At 36.1% G+C, this 27,092-nt stretch overlaps 1 protein-coding gene across 6 annotated transcripts in view; it reads left to right on the forward strand.

The window, feature by feature from the left end:
* Positions 1 to 27,092, forward strand: part of PPHLN1 (periphilin 1) — a 142,017-nt gene that overhangs the window by 73,777 nt on the left and 41,148 nt on the right. For all 6 annotated transcript variants that reach the window (XM_028123152.1, XM_028123153.2, XM_088026009.1 and 3 more), the window contains 2 exons: positions 9,704 to 9,820; positions 26,634 to 26,774. In XM_028123152.1, coding sequence (XP_027978953.1) covers positions 9,704 to 9,820; positions 26,634 to 26,774 — 258 coding nt within the window. The remainder of the gene's footprint in view (positions 1 to 9,703; positions 9,821 to 26,633; positions 26,775 to 27,092) is intronic.

Consider the following 27,092-nt stretch of genomic DNA (forward strand, 5'->3'; position numbering starts at 1 on the left):
TTATACATTGAATGCAATCCCTATCAAAATACCATCAACTTTTTTCACAGAAATGGGGCAAATAATCCATACAAATAAAATTTGTATGGAACCAGAAAAGACCCCGAATATCCAAAGGAATGTTGAAACAGAAAACCAAAGCTAGTGGCATCACAATTCCAGACGTTAAGCTCTGTTACAAAGCCATAATCACCAAGACAGCATGGTACTGGCACAAAAACAGACACATAGATCAGTGGAATAGAATTGAAAGCCCAGAAATGGACCTTCAACTCTGTGGTCAACTAATCTTTGACAAAGCAGGGAAGAATATCCAATGGAAAAAAGACAGTCTCTTCAACAAATGGTGTTGGGAAAATTGGACAGCCACGTGCATGAAGAATGAAACTGGACCATTTTCTTATACCATACACAAAGATAGACTCAAAATGGACAAAAGACCTAAATGTGAGACAAGAATCCATCCAAATCCTAGAGAACACAGGCAGCAATCTCTGTGACCTTGGCTCCAGCAATTTCTTGCTAGATACGTCTCCAAAGGCAAGGGAAGAAAGGCAAAAATGAACTATTGGGACTTCATCAAGATAAAAAGCTTTGCACAGCAAAGGAAACAGTTGAGAAAACCGAAAGACAACCGACAGAATGCAAGAAGATATTTGCCAGTGTCTTATCAGATAAAGGGCTAGTATCCAAAATCTATAAAGAAGTTATCAAACTCAACACCCAAAGAACAAATAATCCAATCAAGAGATGGGCAGAAGACATGAACAGACATTTCTCCAAAGAAGACATCCAAATGGCCAACAGACACATGAAAAATTACTCAACATCACATGGCATCAGGGAAATACAAATCAAAACCCCAATGAGATACCACCTCACACCAGTCAGGATGCGTAAAATTAACAAGTCAGGAAACAACAGATGTTGGTGAGGATGTGGAGAAAGGGGAACCCTCCTACACTGTTGGTGGGAATGCAAGCTGGTGCAACCACTCTGGAAAACAGTATGGAGGTTCCTCAAAAAGTTGATAATAGAGCTACCCTGTGATCCAGCAATTGCACTACTAGGAATTTACCCAGAAGATAAAATGTATTGATCCAAAGGGGCACCTACACCCCAATGTTTGTAGCAGCAATGTCCACAATAGCCAAACTATAGAAAGAGCTCAGATGTCTATCGACAGATGAATGGATAAAGATGTCATTCATATATATATATATATATATATATGTATATGTATATGTATATGTATATATACACACACACACACACAGATATACATATGTATACACACACACACAATGAAATACTCAGCGATCAAAAAATTGAAATTTTGCCATTTGCAATGTTGTGGATGGAACTAGAGGATATTATGCTAAGCGAAATAAGTCAATCAGAGAATGACAATTATCATATCTCACTGATATGTGGAATTTAAGAAACAAGGCAGAAGTTCATAGGGGAAGAGAGGAAAAAAAACAATATGAAATCAGAGATGGGGACAAACCATAAGAGACTCTTAATCATAGGAAACAAACAGAGGGTTTCTGGGTTGGAGGGGCTGGTGGGGGAATGGGGTAATGGTGATGGACATTAAGGAGGGCACGTGATGTAATGAATACTGGGTATTATATAAATGAATCACTGAACTCTACATCTGAAACTAATAGTACATTATATGTTAATTGAATTTAAATAAATAATAAGTAAAAATAGAAGAAAAAGAAAAAAGAGTACAGTTGGGTTGGGAGTACTGACCTCCCATGCAGTCAAAAATTCATATATAAATTTTGATTCCTCCTAACTTAACTTCTTATAGCCTACTCTCAGCTGGAAACCTGACTGATAATATACTTAATTAACACATATTTTATATGCTATATATATTATATACTATATTTTTACAGTAAAGTAAGCTAGAAAAAAGAGAATGTTACAAAAATCATAAGAGAGGGCACCTGGGTGGCTCAGTCGGTTAAGCATCTGCCTTCGGCTCAGGTCATGATCCCAGGGTCCTGGGATTGAACCCCACTTCCGGCTCCCTGCTCGGTGGGGAGCCCACTTCTCCCTTTCCCTTTGCCACTTCCCGTTTGTGCTCTCTCTCTCTCTTTCTCTCTCAAATAAATAAATAAATTTTTTTAAAAGATTTTATTTATTTATTTGACAGAGAGAGACACCACGAGAGAGGGAACACAAACAGGGGGAGAGGGAGAGGGAGAGGGAGAAGCAGGCTTCCCGCTGAGCAGGGAGCCCAGTGTGGAGCTCAATCCCAGGACCGTGGGACCGTGACCTGAGCCAAAGGCAGGTGCTTAATGACTGAGCCACCTAGGCACACCTCAGGTAAATAAAATTAAAAAAAAAAAGTCATAAGAGAAATACGTTTATATTACTGAACTTTAAGAAATCCACACATATGTGGACCCACACAGTTCAAACCTGTGTTGTTCAAGGGTCCTCTGTAGATATATAGGAAAATAAAATAACAAAAAAACCCAAAACTTGAATCTTAAGTAACCACAACTTGAAAGTATCTACCAGAAAAATGAGCAGTTTTCTCATATTATTTTTTCTACAGGTTATGCTAAAATTAGTACTTAACTGCAGTCATTGCTCATTTTGACCATAACAAGGTGGGAATGAATATTCACATGAGGAATATTTGATAGACTGTGCTTTTATTTTGGGAGGGGTGTGTATAGTCAGAGACCTAACATTTATTGTATAACTACTTGATTCTAGTTACTATATTGAGTATTTTTCTCTCTTTTTCATACAGAAATGCTATGGTATAGGGACATATCTCCATTTTATAGAAAATGTTCAGAAGTTAAATAATTTTCTCAAATTATTTCACTGGTAAATTCCTCCAAATATTTAAGGAGTACTAATTCTTCAATAACTCTTCCAAAAAACCGAAGAGGAGGGAATACTTCAAGTACATTTTGAGGTCAGCATTACCTTGATACTAAATCCAGACAAGGTCACTACAAGGAATGAAAATTATAGGCCAGTATCTCTGATGAACATAGATGTGGAAGTCTTCAATAAAATACTACTAAACGAAATTACACAGCACATTCAAAGGTTATCATGTACCATGATCACATGGGATTCATTCCAGCAATGCAAGTATTCACAAATCAATCAATGTGATATATTGCATTAACAGAATGAAGGTTAAAAATAGGGGCACTTGGGTGGCTCAGTCCTTAAACGTCTGCCTTCAGCTCAGGTCATGATCCCAGGGTCCTGGGATCGAGCCCCACATTGGGCTCTCTGCTCAGCAGGAAGCCTGCTTCTCCCTCTCCCACTCCCCCTGCTGTGTTCCCTCTCTTGCTGTATCTCTCTCTGTCAAATAAATAAATAAAATCTAAAAAAAAAAAAAAAAGTTTAAAAATATATGATCATCTCAATAGATGCAAAAAAAGCCCATTTGACAAAATTCCAAATCCATTTGTGTTAAAAACTCTGAACAAACTGGATGTAGAGGGAATATACCTCAACATAATAAAGATCTGATATGACAAGCCCAGAGCTAACATCATACTTAGTGGTGAAAAGCTGAAAACTTTACCTCTAAGATCAGGAACAAGACAACTAGTCTACTCTTGTCCCTTCTAACCAACATAGAACGAGAAGTCCTCACCAGAACAATTAGGCAAGGAAAAGAAATAAAAAGCATCCAAATTGAAAGGGAGAAGTAAGACTTTTTTTTAGTGGTGGCATTATATTATATATTGAAAACCCTAAAGTGATCACTGAAAAGCTGTTAGAACTAATAGATAAATTCAGTAAAGTTGTGGGATACAAAATCAATATGCAGAAGTCATGTTTCTATACAGCAATTATAAACTATCAAAAAGTGAGTTAGGAGAACAGTTCCATTTACAACAGCATCAAAAAGAAAATATTTAAGAATAAATTTAACCAAGGAGGTGAAACACCTTTACACTGAAAATTATTAAACACTGATGAAAGAAGTTGAAGAAGACACAAATAAATGGAAAGACAACCCATGTTCATGGATTGCTACAGTTAATATTGTTAAAATGTCCATACTATCCAAAGCAATCTACAGATTCAGTGCAATTTTTATAAAAAAAAAAAAACTGGTATTTTTCACAGAACTAGAACAAATAATCCTAAAATTTGTATGGAACCACAGAAGATCCCAAATGGCCAAAGCAATCTTAAGAAGAACAAAGCTGGAGGCATCACACTTCCTGATTTCAAACAAGCTGTAGTTATCAAAACAGTATGGTATTGGCATAAAAACAGAGACATAGGTCAATGGAACAGAGTAGAGACCTCAGAAGTAAACCCGTGCATATATGGTCAATTAATTTATGATGCAGGAGCCAAGAATATACAGTGGGGGAAAGGACAGTCTTTCCAATAAGTAGTGTTGGGGAAACTGGGTAGCGACATACAACATAATGAAACTGGACCCCTATTTTACACCATATATGAAAATCAACTTAAAGTGGATTAAAGATTTGAAAGTAAGACCTAAAACCTTAGAAGACCTAGAAGAAAACATAGGTGGTCAGTTCTCTGACATCAGTCTTGGCAGTGAGTTTTTTGGATTCAACACCAAAAGCAAAAATAAACAAGTGGGATCACTTCAAAGTAAAAAGCTTCTGCACAGCAAAAGAAAACCATCAACAAAATGAAAAAAGTAACCTAAGGAATGGTAGAAAATATTTGCAAATCATAAATCTGATAAGGGGTTAATATCTGAAGTATAGGAAGAACTTACACAATAGCAAAAAAATCAAACAGTCCAATTAAAAATTGAGCAATGGAGCTGAATAGACATTTTTTTTCAAAGAAGACGTACAAATGGCCTTCAGGCGTACAAAAAGGTACTCAACATCACTAATTATCTGGGAAATAGAAATCAAAACTACAGTGAGTTATCTCAACACCTGTTAGAATGGCTGTCATCAAAAAGATGGGATAACAAGTGTTGTTAGTGAGGGTGTGGAGGAAAGGGAACCCTTGTGCACTGTTGGTAGGAATGTAAATTTAGTGCAGCCACTATGGAAAACAGTGTGGGGGTTCCTCAACAAAATAAAAATAGGACTGTCATGTGATCCAGAAATCCCACATCTGGGTATATATCCAAAGGTAAAGAAAAGAGGATCTCAGATGCTGTTCATTGCATCATCATTCACAGTAACCAAGACCTGAAAACAACCTAAGTGTCCTTCAACAGATAAATGAATAAAGAAGATATGGTATATATACACAATGGAATATTTAACTATGAGAAAGGACATCCTAGCATTTGTGACAAAATGGGTGGACCTCGAGGGCATTATGCTAATAAGCCAGAGAAAGACTAAGTACTCTATGATTTCACTTAGATGTGGAATCTAAAGGGGCACCTGGGTGGCTCTGTCTGTTAAGCATCTGCCTTCTACTCAGGTCATGATCTTGGAGTCCCAGGATCGAGCCCTGTGTCAGGCTCCTTGCTCAGAGAGGAGCCTGCTTCCCCTTCTCCTTCTCCCCCTGCTCTTGCTCTCTCTCATTCTCAAATAAATAAATAAAATCTTAAAAAGCTGAATTCATAGAAACAGATTAGTGGTCAGTAGGGGCTAATGGTTGAGGGAAAAGGGAAGATGTTGGTCAGAGAATACAAACTTCCATCTATATGATGATAAGTTCTGGGGATCTAATGTACAGCATAGTGATTATAGTTAATAATACTGTATACTTGGGGCGCCTGGGTGGCTCAGTCGTTAAGCATCTGCCTTTGGCTCAGGTCATGATCCCAGAGTCCTGGGATCAAGCCCTGCATCAGGCTCCCTGCTCAGCGGGGAGCCTACTTCTCCCTCTTCCACTCTCCCTGCTTGTGTTCCCTCTCTCCCTGTCTCTCTCTCTCTGTCAAATAAATAAAATCTTTAAAAAAAAAAATACTGTATACTTAAAATTTGCTAAGAGATCTTAAATGTTCTTACCACAAAAAAGAAATGGTAATTATGTGTGATATAGGTGTTAGCTTAATGCTATGGTTATAATTATTTTGTAATTTTAAAAAGTAGATATATATATCTCCATTTTATAGAAAAGTCCCAGAAGTTAAATAATTTTCTGAAGAACATAGCTACTCCTCACTATATCATTCTTATTCCTACCTTCCAGCACCCCAAAACATGTTGAACAGATGATGATCCATGATTCTAACCCTCAATTTGCTATTTCCATCTACTCTCAGCAGTTAGAGGCTCTCTTCCCCAACCTTACACTGTCTTTCCATAACTGTTGTTACTTGTATTCTCTTCCTTCTTCACTTTTTCTGTTTTTTTGTCTTTGGCATACTTGGCTTTTCAGCAAGAGTAGATGTTACCTGGCTGTCCGTGCTGGTATTCAGGGAGCAGCTGCTTGACTGCCTCAAAGGGAAAAAAAAAAAAGAGAAAGATGTCTTTGTGACAACTTGTGTCTTTAGAGCTTTCACAGAAGACTGAGGGTTCTAGAATGCTGGTTTTGAATAGGAAAGCTTGATTAGAACTTTGGTTCTGCCTTACCATGTCAAGGGTGCTTTATCCACCTGAAAGACTGGCTTGTTTTTATTGTTAGGTAGAAATGAAAGAAAAGAAATTGTTGCCCGTCCAACTCACTATGAATGTTTAAATTAGGATATATGAAATACTCATCTCTTCTGAACTATAAATGTAGGTTACAACATAGGACTTTGTGGTACATGTTAAAATGTATTTAGTGGGAAGCAACCATAGTGGACTTTAACCATTTTTGACAGTTAAAGTAGATGTTTGTATTTTTGTCTTAAAATGGAATCAGACTTTCAGAGTTTTAGATCTATGATCATTTTAAGTATTGGGAAAGTACAGCCTCCTCTGTTCCTTGCCCACGGCTACATGGTAGCTGTGGGACACTTTTACCTAGATTTCCTGATTTGGTGGAAGGCTTTTTCTTTTAAGACATTCTGGCTGCCCTCATGTAGGAATAATTTTTCAGGTTTTTTTTCTTACTGTTAGAAGTTAATTTCAAATGAGAGTTTCTCAGGTGTATAGATTTAATGAAAGATGGATGGACGGATTCAGCTGTAGAAGATTTTACTTCCATCTTTACTGGAGAGAACTTAAGAATGTTTTATTTTTACTCTATAACTTTCTCTTCAAAACAGATACCAAAAAATGGGCAGAAATTTTTTTCTTTGGTGTATTCATATGTATATGGTTGTTTATTCTAACTTAATTTGTCTTTTTTAACTTTTTTTTTCCCAAAGATTTTATTTATTTGAGAGAGAGAGAGAGAGAGAGAACACACATGAGCAGGGTGGAGGGGCAGAGGGGGAGGGAGAAGCAGGCTCCCAGCTGAGCAGGGAGCCCAACATGAGGCTTGATCCCAAGACCCAGTGATCATGACTTGAGCCGAAGCAGATGCTTCATAGGCTGAGCCATCTAGGCATCCCTGGTTGTTTGTTTTTTTTTTTTTTTAACTTTTTAATCTTATTACTAAGTAATAATAGAGGTATTACTTCTACCTTTTTAACATTATGTGTGGCTAGGGCTTTGGAGTGACATATTTAGGCTTCAGTGGCTCTGGAAACACTCTATATACATACACTGTTACCGTCTTTCAGTAACTATGATGGATGTCCAGCCAGTAGTTTGGTGAATTGACTAAGCTGTGGGAGGAGGTCAGGGGCCTTTGTCATAAGTTCCAGCTTAACATTTACTAGTGACTGGGCAAATCACTAGCTTTGGACATTTCAGTTTTTTGGTTTATAAGTTGGGGTAATAAAGTCTGCCCTAACCACCTTCATGGAATTCTATTTAATTAAAATACTTTTTTGTTGGTGTGCATATAGAAGCACTTTATAAATGGTAGTATACTCTAATGTGGAGACTTTAAAAGATTTGTTTATTTTTATTTGAGAAGGAGAGAGAGTGAGCCAGAGGGGCAGAGGGAGAGGAAGAGAGACTCTCAAGCTGACTCTGTGCTGACCATGGAGCCTGACAGGGGGCTTGATCTCACGACCCTGAGATCACGACCCCAGCTGAAACCAAGAGTCAGATACTCAACCGACTGTGCCACCCAAGCGCCCCTAATGTGGAGATTTTTAATGCCACTGTCATCCAGAGGAAGTATGTTTGGATTAATGATGTGACTTTAGAGAAGATGTGGAGACAAAATTAGAGGTGAAAGACCTAGTTGATGAAAATGTATGCTAATAAAATAGAATGGAATCAGAGCTACTATATGGTCCCAGGGAACCAAGTTTTCTAATTTTTGGCTTAGTTTTGTTTTTTGTTTTTTGTTTTTTTTAAGAGAGGGGAAGGGAGAGAGAGTCTTAAGCAGGCTCCATGCCCATGCTCCATGGGGACGCCATCTCCCAACCCTGAGATCATGACCTTAACCGAAATTAAGAGTCAGACTCTTAACTGACTGAGCCACCCAGGTGCCCCGTGACTTAGAACTTTTACACCTTATTCTGTAACGTAGGTCTGTAAACAGCCACCCAGGTGCCCCGTGACTTAGAACTTTTACACCTTATTCTGTAACGTAGGTCTGTAAACAGTATCCCAGGTGCCCCGTGACTTAGAACTTTTACACCTTATTCTGTAACGTAGGTCTGTAAACAGTATTGTGGGAATCATGTGATCCAGAAAAAAATTTTATTTTCTTCATTTTTATATTGACCTCATGAACTGATTGATCTTCTTCAAATATTTTACTATAACTGATTTATATCAGTGAATATGGAAAAGAAAGAAAAACTGAAGTCCCAAGCACTGTACTAGATACTTTCAGGTCTATTACTTCTCTTGATTCTCAAAACTACTTTATAAAAACAATATTATTAACACCTGTTTTGTAAATTAGGCAACCAAGGCTTTACAGTGTCATTAATTATGCGTATAAAATCATCTACCTGCCAAGTGATGAACCTGGCATTCAAGCCCAGGTCTGTCTGTAACTTGAAATTCCATACATTGTTTAGTATTGGATATGGTTGAAGAAAGGAAACAGTAGAAGTATCAAAATGAAATTTAACTGTATAAAATATTGTGTAAAGAGTAGGATTTATATAAATTATTACCAGTTATGAAAATAGCATATGACTTTTCTATTGCATTAGTTAGAAATTTACCTTGATGATATTTTGGCATTACTTATTTCATTGAATATAATTCAAGATACAACATTGAAATCAGTATGATGTCCTGTTTATTTTAAATACTGTTAGTGTATTAGTTAATTGTCAGTGTCTTTTGTTCCTTAAGATGAATTTTTGAAGTTTTATATAAATGAAATTAGGAGTCAGATCTAATCTGTATGGCCAAAAGGAATTGCTACTTAAATTCTGTGTTGAATATTTTTGAAAAAGCAAATAAAGAATGTACTTGTTATCTATATACATTTGGAGGCTTACATGATTTTAATATAAGTGGGATATACTTTTTTTATTATTAAAGATTTTATTTATTTATTTGATAGAGAGCACAAGCGGGGGGAGTGGCAAGCAGAGGGACAGGGAGAAGCAGGCTCCCTGAGTATCAGGAAGCCCTGTGTGGGGTTCCACCCCAGGACCCTGGGATCATGACCTGAGCCAAAGGCAGACGCTTAACCAACTGAACCACCCAAACACCCCTGGGATGTACTTCTTCATGTATTGGAAGTTTAAATGCTTTTGAGAATTGTAATAGAACTGTTCTTTTGTTTTTGTTAGGTGTTAGACAAACCCAGTAGGCTAACTGAAAAGGAACTTGCTGAGGCTGCAAGCAAGTGGGCTGCTGAGAAACTAGAGAAGGCAGATGAGAGTAACTTACCTGAAATTGAGTATGAGGTAAGGCATAATTTCCCCTTGATGTTTCACATGAAGAGTTTTGTCTGGATCTTAAATGATGGGTGGGAAGTGTTTGATTTGTTCTAGTACTTTAAAATATATATGGGGAAAATAGCTTCATGGATTATTAACATTTACCACACAGAGTAATAGTATGAATATGAATGATTCTGAGTTCAATAATTGAACTATACCTGAATTTCTCCAGCAGTGTAGAAGTGAGAGAATAGAATAAATAGGGAGGATATGGAAAATGCATTATTTATCCTTTTATGGGCTTTGCTGTTAAAAGTATCTCTAGAAATCATGGTAAGCCACTGGTCATAAACCAGTGAATTCTGAATAAGAATCTACTTAGACCTTGGATCTTGGGCTAAATTTATATAACATGTTATATTCTATGGAAATTATCTCATAAATATCCCAAGAAATGAAATGACACATTGTTTGAGTTACCTGTGATCTTTGATGAGTCTTGAGTACCAAAAGATGAGAGCATTTTTGGGTCCATAAAATACTGTTTATGAATTTTTGCATTAAAACATTTGAAAATGAACTCAAACTTTTCTGTATAACCTATAACATCTCTAACGGGGAAATATAGATGTTTCATTGGCAAAATTAAGCTTTTAGACTCAGGAATTAGTGCTAAAGGAATTATTTTGGTACGATAGGCAGAGAATATAAAAATCTCTGTACCATGAGAGATTATGTAGATTTGAAAATTTCTGGCTTTTCAATATATTTTAAGATACCTTTTATAGAAGGCCCTTTGATAAAATGGATCAAGCATTAGAATTTGATCTAAAACATATATACCTACATAAATCTTTATGTACCTACAAAAATTGTTTCCAAAATAACTAATGTACACTGCTCATAGAAAGCACAAACCACTATAAACCCTATCAGTACATATACAAACAAAGCCCCTCTTTTTTAAAATGCTGATCTGTCATTTAGATATCAATTGTTCTTAAATAGGTCAAGATTTCCTTGTTATTGTACCTATAATAGTAGGTATTTATACATATTCTTGAATGAATATATCAACATCATCTAGCTGTCCCTTTTTGGCATCTTTCCATCACTATTTAAAAGCATGAACAATAAAGTAATTTATAGGGCCATTTTGTTTATTTTCTTAATAATTAGAATAGTAGTTTTTATATTAATAATAGGTTTATATACTTCAAAATTGCTTTTTGGAGAATTGATCATTTTTCTCAGAGTACTTAAAAACTTCCAAAAATACCACTTTCTTGTTTGCTTAATACTCTTCAGTTAGCAAGGCTTTATTAAGATATATTCATCTTTCCCCCATCACTTTTTATATCTCTTAATTAAAAAAAAAAACAAAACAGTCCTCACTATCTACCTTCCTCAGATTTTAAATATTTTACTTACTGCTTGAGTGGATCTTGAGTCTTAATAGTCAGTGACATTGGGTCAAGAAAGACTTTCTTTTTAACCTCCTTATTTTTTTCTCTTAAAAATGCACAGGATTTGCTAGGTTTTGAATTAATAAATAGCACTAACAACCTATAAGTGGGGTGATAGGTCAGGCACGATCTTTTGTTGAACCAGAGGCAAGGTGAGTGAGGGTAGGATTGCAATCTCTTTGATATGTTTGTTACATGGTATACATCATTAATGTTGAGCAACAACATGAATTTCATAGCACTGTCTAAAATGTTTTTCAAGTTAGATTGATACTTTCTTACACTGGAAATGAAGCATTTGGGAAATTTTTATGATATTTTTGTTCTTTTATTTAAAAACCTAATCCCACCGCAGCTTATTAACGTTTTGCTCAGATGGTAGCATTTGTTCTCAGGCAATTGTTAAATAGGTACTCATTTCAGTGATCTATGCTTTTTGAGAAATAGAATTTTGACTTTGATTCTGTAAACTCATATCTGATTTGACAGAATAAGATGGAAGGAGAAAAGGACTTTGATGCTAGGAAAGAGACTGGCATAATACTCTGTGTATGTGTTTAAATGTACTTGTGGCAGTATTTTTATTTTATTTTAGTTTTTTTTTTAAGATTTTTTTAAAGTAATCTCTACACCCAACATGGGGCTCGAATTTAGCAACCCTGAGATTAAGAGCTGCATGCCCTACCAACTGAACCAGCCATGTATGTACCCCTTTATGTTAGTTACTTAAGTAATGGTCCCTGTACTTCAGAAACATTGTATAGATTCATTTTTATGACTAGAGAGAGATTATTTAGTTTTCCTGTTTATCTTCTCTTGCTGCCGTGAATATAATTTTAAGCAATTCAATTGGGAGACCATGTCATTTACAGAAAGTTCAGTGAAATTGAAGATACATTCAGTGACATACTTAGATATCCAAGAATGTTGTAATTCAGTTTACTGTTCAGTTTTATATTTGGGCTCTAATAGAGAATTTCTCAAAGTATTTGATGGAATACTAATTCTAGAGAGTCTTAACGATCTGAGGGGAAAAAAAATTCTATTAGCCAGTATGTTTGGGAAATGCTAGATTTAAAAGAGTTAGGTTATTTTGATATTGCAACACTTTTCAGAGATTTTAATATGTTAATGTGCTCATCAGTGGTCTCTGAAGGAAGATAAATAATAAAATTTGCATAATTTAGCAGACTCGACTATGAAATTCCTCACAGTGTATATTTCAGGAGTAGTATTTTAAGTTACATATTTTCAGAAAATAGTACCATACTGGCTTTCTCATAATTTATTTAAATTCACTGAATACTCATTCTGCATCATCTTGTGTCAAATACTGCATTAGAGACACCGTCCTAGCTGTCTGGGAGCTTGCAGTCAAATTTTGTAGAGACGTAGTTTACCATCGTCAAACAAATAGCCATGTAGCTTTTGGCTATCAGAGTGAAAAGCAGATTACTTGGAGGCAGTACCTGTCCCAGTAGAACAGGTTGCTTCTTCCTATAGAAGAAAATTTTGACATTTTTCTTAAGTGTAAATATATGATTTATGTTGTTAAGTCATTTTCTACTTTGTTATCTCTGCTTACTCTTCTCCAATGTAGAATACCCATCTTTTGTGGCCTTCTTTCTAATTCATATTCATTCAGTGGAATCAGTAGTGTTTGAGACAAGACTCAAGATCTTTCTTGATTCTGCTTTCTTCCCCTTCCTATTTTAAAATTTTATGCTGCTTTGTCACTGATGAACTTATTATTGCCTTTTTGTTTTTACTTGTATAGTTGTATGTACACTGAATGCATCTCAAGCACTTGTCTTGTTTTCTCTCTACAGTACCTTGAATGATATATATCTAATTAGCTTAACCTAATTTAATTGTTAATAAGCCCTTTTAGTATCAGCTCAAGTTATTTTTCTCTTCTTGCTATTTGTTTTCCAAAAACACATTATCTGCTCTGATGTGCTTTCTGACCTCCTCAATTTATATTTTTGTGTGTCGCCCTGGAATTATGATGAAACCTGATGAAACCTGAAATTCCTATTTCCAGTGTGCTTTAAACTTTTTTTTTTTTTTTTTTTTTTTGCATTAACCTAACTCAAATGGAATCTAGTGGCAGATTTTGATCTTGGGAGTTAGTCAGAACTGGTAGTGTAAGTTATCCAACTTCCTTAAGGTCATTCAAAACTAATTGTTGTTTGCCTGGTGTTAGAAACCTGATATTGATACTGGGGTTTCTTTTTTTTTTTTTTTTAAGATTTTATTTATTTATTTGAGAGAGAGAATGAGAGATAGAGAGCATGAGAGGGAAGAGGGTCAGAGGGAGAAGCAGACTCCCCGCCGAGCAGGGAGCCCGATGTGGGACTCGATCCCGGGACTCCAGGATCATGACCTGAGCTGAAGGCAGTCGCTTAACCAACTGAGCCACCCAGGTGTCCCGATACTGAGGTTTCTATCTTAAATATCTTTAACATAAAATTTACCATCTTAACCATTTTTAAGTGTATAGTTCAGTGGTATTAAATACGTTAGCATTATTATACAGCCATCCCCCACCATTCATCCTCATAACTCTCTTCACTTTGTAAAACTGAAACTATACCCATTAAATGATAACTCCCCAAAGCAATTTATCAGTAGATCTTCCCAGCCCCTGGTAACCACCATTATGTTTTCTGTCATTAAGATTTTCACCTTTCTAAGTATCTCATGTAGGCAGAATTGTACAGTATTTATCTTTTGTGATTGGCTCCTTCATTTAGTATAATGTCCTCAAGGGTCATCCATGTTGTAGCATATTACAGAATTCCTTCCGTACTAAAGCTGAATAACATTCCATTGTGTGTTCCATTTTGCTTATCCATTCATCTGTCAGTAGACACTTGGATTGCTTCTGCGTTTAGCTATTGTGAATAATGCTGCTATGAACATGGATATCCAAATATCTTCAAGACCCTGCTTTCAGTTCTTTTGAGTATATATTCAGAAGTGGAATTCCTGGACCATATGGTAATTCTATTTTTAATTTTTTGAGGAACTTCCATACTGTCTTCCACAGTGACTATACCATTTTATATTCCCACCAGCAGTGCACAAGAGTTTCAATTTCTCCACATCCTCACCATCACTTGTCATTTCCTGGGTTTTTGCTAGTAGCCACCCTAATGGGTATGGGGTGGTATTTCATTGTAATTTTGATTTGCATTTCCCTAATGACTAGCGATGTTGTTTTTTCTTGTGCTTAATGGCCATTCGTGTATCTTCTTAGAAGAAATGTTTAAGTCCATTCCTTATTTTTTAATTGTTTCCTTGTTGAGTTTTAGAAGTTTTTCTGTATATTCTGTATATTAACCCCTTATCAGATATGTGATTTGCAGATATTTCTCCCATTCGGTGGGTTACCTTTTTACTATGTTGATAGTGCTATTTGATAAGCAAAATTTTAAATTTTTCAATAAGCCCAATTTTTGTTTTTTCTTTTGTTACCTGTGCCTTTGGTGTCATGTAGAAGAAATCATCAGCAAATCTCAAGTCATGAAGCTTTTGTCCTGTGTTTTCTTCTAAGAGTTTTATTATTTTAGGTCCTACATTTAGGTCCTTGATCCCTTGTGAGTTAATTTTTATATATGGTGTTAGGCAAGGGTCCAACTTCATTCTTTTGCATGTTGATATCCAATTTTCCAGTATCATCTGTTGAAAAGGCTGTAGTTTTCCCATTGTATGGTCTTGGCATCCTTGTTAAAAATCACTTAACATATATGTGAAGACTTATTTCTGGGTGCTCTTTTCTATTCACTGGTTTATGTTTGTCTTTATGCCAGTATTACACTGATTTGATTAATGTGGCTTGGTAGTAAGTTTTGAAATCGGAAAGTGTGGGTCTTCCACTTTTGCTCTTCTTTTTCAAGGTTTATTTTGGATATCAAGGGTCCCTTCAGATTCCTTATGAGTTTTAGTAGAGGTTTTTGTTTTTGTCTCTTTTTAATTTCTGTAAAAAATGACATTGGAATGTTGGTAGGGATTGCCTTGAAAATGTAGATTGCTTTGGGTAGTATTGATATTTTAACAATATTGTCTTTTCAATGTGTGAACATGGGATGTGTTTCCATTTATGTTTTATTTCAGCAGGGTTTTTGTAGTTTTCATTATACAAGTTTTTCATCTCCTTGGTTAATTCCTAAGTTTTATTCTTTTTGATGCTGTTATAAATGGAATTCTTTGGTAATTTCCTTTTTAAATTATTCTTTGTTCATTTACAGAAGTGCGATTAATTTTTGTATGTTGAGTTTGTATCTTGCTACTTTGCTGAATTCATTTATATTGTGTGTGTGTGTGTGTGTGTGTAATCTTAGGGTTTTCTGATATAAGGTCATATCTGCAAAAAGATAATTTTCTTCCCTTCCAATTTGTATACCTCCCCTCCCCTTCCCTAATTGCTCTGACTAAAACTCCCAGGACTGTTTTGCATGGAAGTGGTGAAAGCAGGCATCCTTGCCTTGTTCCTGATCTTAAAGAAAAATCAGTTTTTCAGTATTGAGTGTGATATTAGCTGTAGGTTTTTCATGTATGGCTTTTATTATGTTGAGATAGTTTACTTCTATTCCTAGTTTGTTGAGTTTCATCATGAAAGGGTGTTAAATTTGTCAAATGCTTTTTCTGTATGAATTCAGATGATCATGTAGATTTTTTCCCCTTCATTCTGTTGATGTGGAGTATTACATTGATCAGTTTTCCTATGTTGAATTATTCCTTGCATTTCAGGAATAAATCCCACTTGGTCATGATGTGTAATCCTTTTAATATGCTGCTGAATTCTTTTTGCTAGTGTTTTGTTGAGATTTTTTGCATCAGTGTTCCTAAGGGGTATCAGACTGTGTAGCTTTTGTTGTTGTTGTAGTGTCTTTGTCTGGCTTTGGTTTCGGGGTAATAGTGTCCCCGTAGAATGAATTAGGAAGTGTTCCTTCCTCTTCAGTTTTTTTGGAAGAGTTTTAAAAGGCTTGGTATTAGTTCTTTAAGTGTTTAGTAGAGCTTACCAGTGAAACCATCAGGTTCATGGCTTTTCTTTGTTGGGAGATTTTTTATTACTGATTCAATTTCCTTACAAGTTACAGGTCTATTTAGATTTTCTCTTTCTTTCCTTTTTTTTTTTTTAAGATTTTATTTATTTATTTGAGAGAGGAGAGAGAGCATGAGAGGGGGGAGGATCAGAGGGAGAAGCAGACTCCCTGCCGAGCAGGGAGCCCGATGCAGGACTTGATCCTGGGACTCCAGGATCGTGACCTGAGCCGAAGGAAGTCGATTAACCAACTGAGCCACCCAGGCTCCCAGATTTTCTCTTTCTTCTTGTCTTAGTCTTGGTAGGTTTTGTGTTTCTAGGAATTGTCCATTTTATCTAGGTTACCCTGTTTGTCAGCATGCAGTTGTTCATAGTACTCTCTTAATAATCCTTTTTATTTCTATAGAATTGCTAGTAATGTTCCCACTTTCATTTCTGATTTTAGTAACTTGAGTCTTCTCTTTTTTTCTTAGTCCATCTAGCTAAAGGTTTGTCAATCTTGTTGATCTTTTTGAAGAACCAACTTTTGATTTCTTTGATTTTTTTTTTCTTTTGTTTTCTGTTTTTCCATTTATCTCTGTTCTAATCTTTCTTTCTTTCCTTCTGCTAGCTTTGGGTTTAGTTCTGATTTTTCTAGTTTCTTAAGTTGTGAAGTTAGGTTATTGATTTGAGTTTGTTCTTGTTTTTTAATATAAGTGTTTATAGCCATTAATTTCCCTCTTAGCACTGCTTTGCTGCTTCTCCTAAGTTTTTATACATTGTTTTCATTTTCATTTGTCTCTAAGTACTTTACACTTTCCATGTGATTTCTTCTTTCGCCCATTGCTTGTTTAAAAGTGTGTTGTTTAATTTCCACAGGTTTATGAATTTTCTAGTTTTACTTTTTAAATTTATTGACAATGTATGGCCTAACACTTAGTCTATTGGAAAACTGTCTCATGCACTTGAGAATGTATTCTGTTGTTGTTGCATAGAGTGATCTTTGTATGTCTGTTAGATCTACTTTGTGGATTGTCTTGTTTAAGTCCTCTGTTTCCTTAACTATTATCTGATTTTTCTATCCATCATTGTGACAAGGGTATTGAAGTCTCCAACTGTTACTGTATAATTATTATTTCTCCCTTCAGTTCTGGCAGTTTTTACTTCATATATTTTGATGCTGTGTCATTAGGTTGATAGATATTTATAATTATTATATCTTCTTGCTGTATTGAACCTTTTATTAATATATAATACCTTGTCTATTGTAACCTTTTTAGATTTAAAACCTGTTTTGTCTGATACTAGTATAGTCACACCTACTCTTTTTTAGTTACTATTTGCATGGAATATCTTTTTCCATCCTTTTACTTTCAACATGTTTGTGTCCTTGAGTCTGAAGTAAGTCTCTTGTAGACAGTATATTGTTGGATCATGTGTTTTTATCTGTTCTGCCAATATCGTCCTTTGATGGGAGGGTTTAATCCATTACATTTAAGTAATTACTGAGAAGAAGGGACTTCTCTCATTGGGCTATTTGTTTTTTATATTCCCTGTATCATTTTTGATTTCCTGCATTCTTGTATTCTTTTGTTTAATTCATTTATTTTTGGTAGTGAAATGTTTAAATTCCTTCTTAATGTCCTTTTGTACATATTCTATACCTATTATCTTTGTGGTTACCATGAGGATTACATTTATATCCTAAGGTTATAACACTAATTTGTATTTATATCAGTTTAAGTTCAATAACGTACAAAACCTCTGCTCCTCTACAGTTCCATTTCCACCCCTTTTAGTTTTTGATGTCACAAAATTACATCTTTATACATTATGTGCCCCAAAACATAAACTAATAATTTTTTTTAAGATTTTATTTATTTATTTGACAGAGAGAGACAGTGAGAGAGGGAATACAAGCACGGGGAGTGGGAGAGGGAGAAGCGAGCTTCCCGCTGAGCAGGGAGCCCAGCCCAATACAGGGCTTGATCCCAGGACCCTGGGATCATGACCTGAGCTGAAGGCAGACGCTTAATGGCTGAGCCACCCAGGCGCCCCAAACTAATAATTCTTTTAAATGCAGTTGTCTCTTCAGTTATCTAGAAAACAAGATTTGGAGTTATAGTAGTACCAGGTTTTTCTTTTTCTTTCTCTTTTCTTTTCTTTTAAGTAGGCTCCATGCCTAACGTGGAGCGCAGTGCAGAGCTTGAACTCATGACTCAGATCAATACCTGAGCTGAGATCAAGAGTTGGAAGCTTAATGAGTGAGCCACCCAGGCATCCCACAGGAGTACTAGCTTTTACACTAATAGTGTTCTTTAAACGTATCAGTCAGTCTCTTAAATCCAGTGTGGAAAACAAAACAAAAAAAGTGCAGTTGCGAAGCATTGATACAATAATACTAGTTTTTGTAATGACCCATGTATCTATTTTTATTGAAGTCTTTATTTTTCCATAAGGATTCAAGTTACTATGTAGTATCCTTTCATTTCACCTTGCAGGACCCCTTTGAGCATTTATTGCAGGGCAGATTTAGTAGTCATAAACTCCCTCAGCTTTTGTTAATCTGAGAATGTCTTAATTTCTCCCTCATTTTTGAAGGACAGTTTTCGTGGATATAGGATTCTCAGTTGACAGTTTTTCTTTTATTACAGTTGGCATTTGAACTGCATAGGTCCACTTATATGTCATTATTTTTCAATAAGTGTGTTTGAAAATTTTTTGGAGATTTGCAACAATTTAAAAAGACTCACAGGGGCGCCTGGGTGGCTCAGTCAGTTAAGCGTCTGCCTTTGGGTCAGGTCATGATCCCAGGGTCCTGGGATCGAGCCCCGCATTGAGCTCTCTGCTCAGCGAGGAGCCTGCTTCTCCTTCTCCCTCTGCCTGCCACTCTGCCTACTTGTGCTCTCTCTGTCAAATAAATAAATAAATAATCTTTAAATAGAAAAAAAAAAAAGACTCACAAACTGTGTAGCATAGAAATACCAAAAAAAAAAAATGAAAAGGTTAGATATTGTAAGAATACAGCGTATAATGCATATAGTATACAGAATATGTGGTAATTGTGTTATCATTAAGACATCTGATTAATAGAAGACTATTCAGATTTTGGAGAGTCAAAAGTTATACGTGGACTTTGATTGTGTGGGTGGTTGTCCCCCCCATCACTGTGTTGTTCAGGGTTAACCATACTTTGATTATGGGCCTACTGTAATCTTGCCTCCAGAGTTTCTGATGAGAAATCTGCTAATATTAGTGAATTTCCATTGTATATGATGATTGCTTTTCACTGCTTTCAAGATTCTCTTTTACTTTGTCATTTAAAAATTTGATTATAATGTATTTTGGTGTGAGCCTCTTTGAGTTCATCTTACTTAGGTTTTGTTGAGCTTCTTGGGAGAGGGAGAAGCAGGCTTCCCACTGAGCAGGGAGCCCAATGTGGGGCTTGATCCCAGGACCCTCGGGTCATGACCTGAGCTGAAGGCAGACACTTAAGGACTGAGCTACCCAGGCGCCCCAGTCTTTAATCCATTTTGAAATTACTTTTGTGTATAAGAAAGAGATACAGTTTCATTCTTTTGCATGTGACTGTCCAGTTTCCCCACCACCATTTGTTGAAGCGTCTTTTTCCCATTGGATATTCTTTCCTGCTTTGTTGAAGATTAATTGATCATAGAATTGTGGGTTCATTTCCTGAGTTTTCTAGTGTGTTCCATTGATCTGTATGTCTGTTTTGTACCAGTACCATACTGTTTTGATTACTACAGCTTTGTAATATAACTTGAAGTTTGGAATTGAGATGCCTCCAGCTTTGCTTTTCTTTTTCAAGGTTGCTTTGGTTATTTGGGGCTTTTGGTGGTTCCATACAAATTTTAGGATTGTTTGTTCTAATTCTGTGAAAAATGCTGTTGGTGTTTTGATAGGGATTGCATTAAATCTGTAAATTGCTTTGGGTAATATGGACATTTTAACAATATTTGTTATTTCAACCCATGAGCATGGAATGTGTTTCCATTTGTGTTATCTTCAGTTTCTTCAGTGTTTCATAGTTTTCAGAGTATAGGTCTTTCGCCTCTTTGGTTAGGTTTGTTCCTAGGTCTCTTATTGTTTTTATGCAGTTGTAAATGGGATTGTTTTCTTAATTTCTCTTTCTGTTGCTTCGTTATTGGTGTATGGGAATACAACAGATTTTTGTACATTGATTTTGTATCCTGTGACTTTACTGAATTCATTTAGCAGTTCTAGCAGTTTTTTTGGTGAAGTCTTTCAGGTTTTCTTTATGTAATATCATGTCATTTGCAAAGAGTTGAAGTTTTATTTCTCCCTTACCAATTTGGATGCCTTTTAATTTCTTTTTGTTGTCTGATTGCTGTGGCTAGAACTTCCAGTGCTATGTTGAATAAAAGTGGTGAGAGTGGACATCCTTGGCTTGTTCCTGAACTTAGAGGAAAAGCTCTCAGTTTTTCCCCATTAAGGATGATGTTAGCTATGAGTTTTTCATATATGGCCTTTAGTATGTTGAGGTATGTTCCCTGTAAGCCTACCTTGTGGAGGGTTTTTTTCATGAATGGATGTTGTACTTTGTCAAATGCTTTATATGTGCATATTAATATGATCATATCGTTCTTATCCTTTGCCCTATTAATGTGATGTATCATGTTGTTTCATTTGCAAATATTGAACCACTTCTGCAACCCAGGAATAAATCCTACTTGATCATGGTGAATTATTTTTTTTAATCTATTGTTGGATTTGATTTGCTAGTATTTTGTTGAGGATTTTTTGCATCTATGTTCATGAGAGATGTTGGCCTGTAGTTTTTTTTTGTGGTATCTTTATCTGGTTTTGGTATCAGGGTAATGCTGGTCTCGTAGAATGAATTTGGAAATTTTCCTGCCTTTTGTATTTTTTTGGGACTAGTTTGGGAAGAGTAGGTATTAACTTTTCTTTAAATATTTGGTAGAATTCACCTGTGTAGTCATTTGGTCCTGGACTTCTGTTGGGAGTTTTTATTTACAGAGTTCATTTCTTTGTTGGTAATTGGTCTGTTCAAATTTTCTATTTCTTACTGTTTCAGTTTTGGTAGGTTGTACATTTCTAGGAATTTATCCATTTCTTCTAGGTTGTATAATTTGGCATATACCTTTTCATAATATTCTCTTATAATTGTATTTCCGTGTTAACAACATTTCTTTTCTCTCATTTGTGATTTTATTTATTTGGGTCCTTTCTTTTCTTGATAAGTCTGGCTAGAGGTTTATCAATTTCATTGATTCTTTTTTTTTTTTAAACAGCTGGTTTCATTGTTCTGTTGCTTCTTTGGTTTTCATATCATTTATTTCTGCTAGAATCTTTATTATTTCCTTCTGCTGGTTTTAGGTTTTCTTTGTTGTTCTTTTTCTAGCTTCCTTACTTATTTATTTTTTAAATTTTATGTATTTGACAGAGAGAGATACAGCAAGAGAGGGAACACAAGCAGGGGGAGTGGGAGAGGGAGAAGCAGGCTTCCTGCAGAGCAGGGAGCCCGATACGGGGCTCGATCCCAGGACCCTGGGATCATGACCTGAGCCGAAGGCAGACGCTTAATGACTGAGCCACCCAGGTGCCCCTTTCTAGCTTCTTTAGGTGTAAGATTAAGTTGTTTGAGATCTGTTTCATGAGGTAGGCCTGTAACTGCTTTTGCTGCATCCCAAAGCTTTTGAACTATTGTGTTTTCATTTTCATTTGTCTCTGTGTACTTTTTTATTTATTTTATTTCCTGCTTGACCCATTCATTGTTTAGTAGCATGTTATTTATTCCATGTATTTGTGTTTTTTCCAGATTTTTTTCTTGTGGTTGACTTCTAGTATTATAGCATTGTAGTCAAAAATAGATGCATGGTATGACTCTATCCTTTTGAGTTTGTTGAGGCTTCTTTTGTAGGCTGGTATTGATCTGTTCTGGAGAATGTTCCAGCTGCACTTGAAAAGAATGTGTATTCTGCTCTTTTAGGATGGAGTGTTCTGAATATATCTGTTAAATCCATCTCATCCAGTGTGTCATTCAAAGCCATGTTTCCTTGTTGATTTTCTCTTTAGATTATCTGTCTGTCAATGTAGGTCGGGTGGTAAAGTCCCCTGCTATTATGGTGTTATTACCGATTAGTTCCTTTATGTTTGTTATTAACTGTTTTATGTATTTGGGTACTCCCATGTGCATAAATATTTACAATTGTTATATCTTCTTGTTGGATTGTCCCCTTTATAATTGTATAGTATCATTTTTAGTCTCTTGTTATAATCTTTGTTTTAAAGTCTATTTGGGCTGATATAAGTATTGATTATATTGATATAATCTGGCTTTCTTTTGACATCCATTTGCATGATAAATGTTTCTCCATTCCCTTACTTTCAATCTACAAGTGTATTCAGGTCTAAAGTGAGTCTCTTGTAAGCAGCCTATAGATGAATCTTGTTTTCTTATCCATTCTGTCACCCTGTGTCTGTTGATTTACATTGCATTTACATGTAAAGTAATTATCGATAGATATGTATTTATTGCCATTTTACTACCTGTTTTGTGGTTGTTTCTGAAGATTTTCTCTGATCTTTTCTTTCTCATGGTTTTGCTGGTTTTCTTTAGTGATATATGTGAATTTTTTTCTCTTTATTCTTTGCATATTTATTAGTACTTTTTGTTGGTATCATTAGGTTTGAATATGACATCTTCTGCATATAGCAGTCTATATTAAGCCAACAGTTGTTTAAGTTTGAACCCATTTTTTACTCCTCCTCATGTTTTAGGTATGTGTTATCATATTTTACATCCTTTTATTTTGTGAGCTCCTTGATTGATACTCTACAAAATACTCATTTTTACTACGTTTGTGTTTCCTTCCTTCATACTGTCACTTTTGGTCTTCCTTCCCACTCAGAAAGTCCCCTTTAATATTTTATTCAGGGCTGGCTTAGTGGTCATGAACTCCTTTAGTTTTCGTTTGTCCAGGAAATTCTTTATCTCTCCTCTTCTGAGTGATAGTCTTGCTGGATAGAGTATTCTTGGCTCTGGATTTGTCCCATTCAGCACTTTATATATATATCATGCCACTCCCTCCTAGCTTGGAAAGTTTCTGCTGAAAAAACCCCCCATAGCCTTATGGGGTTTCCCTTGTATGTAACTATCTTCTTTAGTCCTGCTGCTTTTAAATTTTTTCTTTATTGGTACATTTTGTCATTTTTATTATAACATGTCTTGGTGTGGATCTGCTTTTGTTGATTTTGTTGGGGTTTGTGCCTCCTGGATCTAAATACCTGTTTCCTTCTACACATTAGGGAAGTTTCCAGCTATTACCTCTTCAAATAATTTTTTTGCCCTCTTTTCTCTCTCTCCTTCTTTTGGGACTCCTATAATGTGAATGTTTTTATGTTTGATGGAGTCACTGATTTCCCTAAGGCTGTTCTTGCTTTGCATAGTTCTTTTTTCTCTCTTTTGTTCTTCTTGCTTACTTTCCATTACTTTGTCTTCTACATCATTAATTCATTCCTCTGCTTCTTCCAGCCTGCTATTCACTGCATCAGTCATATCTCACTTATTGCACTCTTCATCTCTTTTTTTTAATCTCTGTGTTAAGGGTCTTACTGATGTTTTCCACTCTTTTCTCAAGTCCAGTGAGTATCCTTAAGATCATTGCTTTAAATAGTCCATCGGGCATGTTACTTACTTGTTTTGCTTAGATATCTGGCCATGACGTTGTCCTGTTTTTTATTTGGGACAGATTTCTCTGTCTTCTCATTTTGTCTACGTCTCTGTGACTGTTGCTGTGTGTTAGGAAAGTCAGTTGTGTCTTCTGTTCTTGACAGTAATGGCCTTTTGAAGAAGAGGTCTTACAGTGCCCTGCTGTGTTGTGTCCCCTCTTCCCCGGGGCCTGGCGCTTCCAGGAGCCTCTCCAGTGTGTGCTGTGTGTGCTCCTCTGTTTTTTCCTGGCCTCTTTATTCTTCAGGCCAGTCCTCTGCAGAGGCTCTCTTTGCCGCTTGTGGGCAATGTTTAGTTCCTGGCCTGAATGTGGTGTGTTTTAACCTGGTGTGCTGTGGTGTGCTTGTGAAATGAGACCTGTCACCACTGCAGCCAGAAATGAGCTCTGGAAAACTCGTGGGTCGGGAGACAGGATGTGGGCAAATGTTTGGGCCAGCCTAATGGCAAGAGTGCCTGCCATGCTGGAACTGAGGCAAAGGTGACTAGGAAGGGTAGTTCCACCAGAGTGTGTGTGTGTTGGGGGGTGGGGTGGATTGGGCCTTGGTGTAAGCAAGTTAAATAGGGAGTGTTGGCACTGCACTGGTTCCCACAGGTGGCTAGCTCTGTGCTTATGTTGAGGGGCTGGAGAAGGAAATGGTGGCTGCATGTTCCTTTGTTCCTGGAGGGTTCTCTCTGTGAACACTGCCTCTCTGGGACACACTCCCAAGATGAGGGAATAACTTCCTCACTGTGTGCCCCAGGTACTCTTCAGATCACTGTTTTTACTGTGTATGTATGAGGGCTGTTTGCCCTGCCTTTTCTTCCAAGAGCAGCCCCAATGCCTCTGGACTTTCCCTGAGCTAAGCCCACTGACCTTTAGAATTCCAGGTTTTAGGCCCCACTAGTTGTAAGAACTCAGTGGAATTCATCCCCTCTCACTTTCCAAGCCAGTTGCTCTGCAGGATTCATTTTCTCCCAGCACTCCCTTGGGTGTTAGTCTGTCTCCCACCCTTCTCCACTATCACAGCAGTCACCATTCATTTTTTTCTCTCCCAAGCCATGTCTCTGCCCTTCCTACTTTCTTCAGGATGGCCTCTTCTCTACCTTTAATTGTGGAGTTTGTTCTGCTAGTCTTCATGTTGATTTTTGGAGTATTTAGGATGATAGTTACCTAGTTGAATTTGTGGGTTGAGATAAGCCTAGGGTCCTCCTACTATGATGCCATCTTCCTCTCTCTGTTACACAGTACATTTTTTTTTAGTTTTTATTCAAATTCCAGCTAATTAACTTACAATGTAATATTAGTTTCAGGTGTACAATATAGTAATTCAGTACTTCGATACAACACCTAGTCCTCACCACAACAAATGCCCTCCTTAATCTCCATTACCTGTTTAACCTATTCCTCCACTCACCTCCCCTCTGGTAACCATCAGTTTGTTCTCTGTAGTTAAGAGTCTTATTGGTTTCTCTTTTTTTTCCCTTTGCTCATTTGTTTTGTTTCTTAAATTCCACATATGAGTGAAATCATATGGCATTTGTCTTTCTCTGACTATTTCACTTAGCATAATACACTGTAGCTCCATCCATGTCATTGCATATGGGAATACTTCATTCTTTTTGATGGCTGAGTAATATTCCTGTGTGTGTGTGTGTGTGTGTGTGTGTGTGTGTGCATGTACACACCACATCTTCCTTATCCATTAGTCAGTCAATGGGCACTTGGGCTGTTTCCATAATTTGGCTACCATTAGATAATGCTGCTATAAATGTCACACAGTGAATTTTTTTAAACTATTTTATTTATTTATTTGAGAGAGACACCGCAAGAGAGGGAACACAAGCAGGGGGAGTGGGAGAGGGAGAAGCAGACTCCCCACTGAGGAGAGAGCCTGACACAGGGCCCCATCCCAGGACCCTGAGATCATGACTGATCCGAAGTCAAATGCATAACCGACTGAGCCACCCAGGCGTCCCCACAGTAGATTTTTGAATAAACAAATGAGTATAGTTAAATAATTGTTTTCCCTCTTTTTTTTTTTTTTTTTTTTTTAGTTTTCTCTTTTCCACAAAAGTGTTTTTGGAAAGTACAGTAGTCAGCTGTGAGCTTTTTGTGGGATTATGTATTTAATGAATGGTTGCTGTGAAATAGAAGTGATTATTATCACTTGGGATTTTTCTTTTCAGTGATTTCAATAAATTTTTATGCTACAGGAGCAAGGTATTTTTAACTTCTGAAAGTAGATCCCTTTTCCATGTTCTTTTTTTAACGCTTATGTGTGCCCATACCTCTCACTTCCAATTAGGCTTTTTCTCTTCAGTGTTTCTTAAATAGATTTCTTAAGGAATAGTTATAGGACAAAACCTTCTAGCTGTATCTTAATATAGTGTGAAATACAATTTTGGAATGGTATAAGCTTAGATGCTTCATCTTACCTAAAATTTAAAAAGTAGCAGTCATTTCCTCTTTGGTCGTCCTCACATATGCTCATTATGCATGGTGAAATTGAAAGTGTTTTCTTAAAACTGGTTGAATTTAGCACTTTCTCCTGATATATTGTGCCAATTAGTGCCTATACACTATCATCTTAAGTGCTATATGTAATTAAAGATTTCTGATTTTTCTTAAAGGCAGGATCCACAGCACCATTGTTTATTGAGCAGCCAGAGGAACCTGAGTCAAATGCAGCAGATGGCATAGAATTATTTGAAGACAGTCAACTAAGCAGTCGCTCTAAAGCAATAGCATCAAAAACCAAAGAGATTGAACAGGTGAGAATTTAATCTTTAAGTACATAATCTTTTGTTCCTGTCACTTTGCATGTGGTAGTTAGAGTAAGTATTTATTGAATATGTGTATTTCATTTTGTTGTTTTTCACTTGTTACTCTGAAATTAGAATGTAAAATATTATAAAAATTATTTGACTTGATTTCACAGTAATATTGATCAGTTTGGTCCCCTATTCCTGTTTACTTTTTAATTTTTTAAATAAAAAATTTTTTAAATTTTTTTTAAATAAAAAGCAAACTTTTTTAGAGAATATCAATATGCTTGATAGTATGAAGCAATTTTAAATTATTAAAATCAA

This window comes from Eumetopias jubatus, unplaced genomic scaffold (assembly GCF_037043125.1).
Source record: "Eumetopias jubatus isolate StellerSeaLion01/CBP00866 unplaced genomic scaffold, mEumJub1_p1.0 scaffold_8, whole genome shotgun sequence".
NCBI lineage: Eukaryota > Metazoa > Chordata > Mammalia > Carnivora > Otariidae > Eumetopias > Eumetopias jubatus.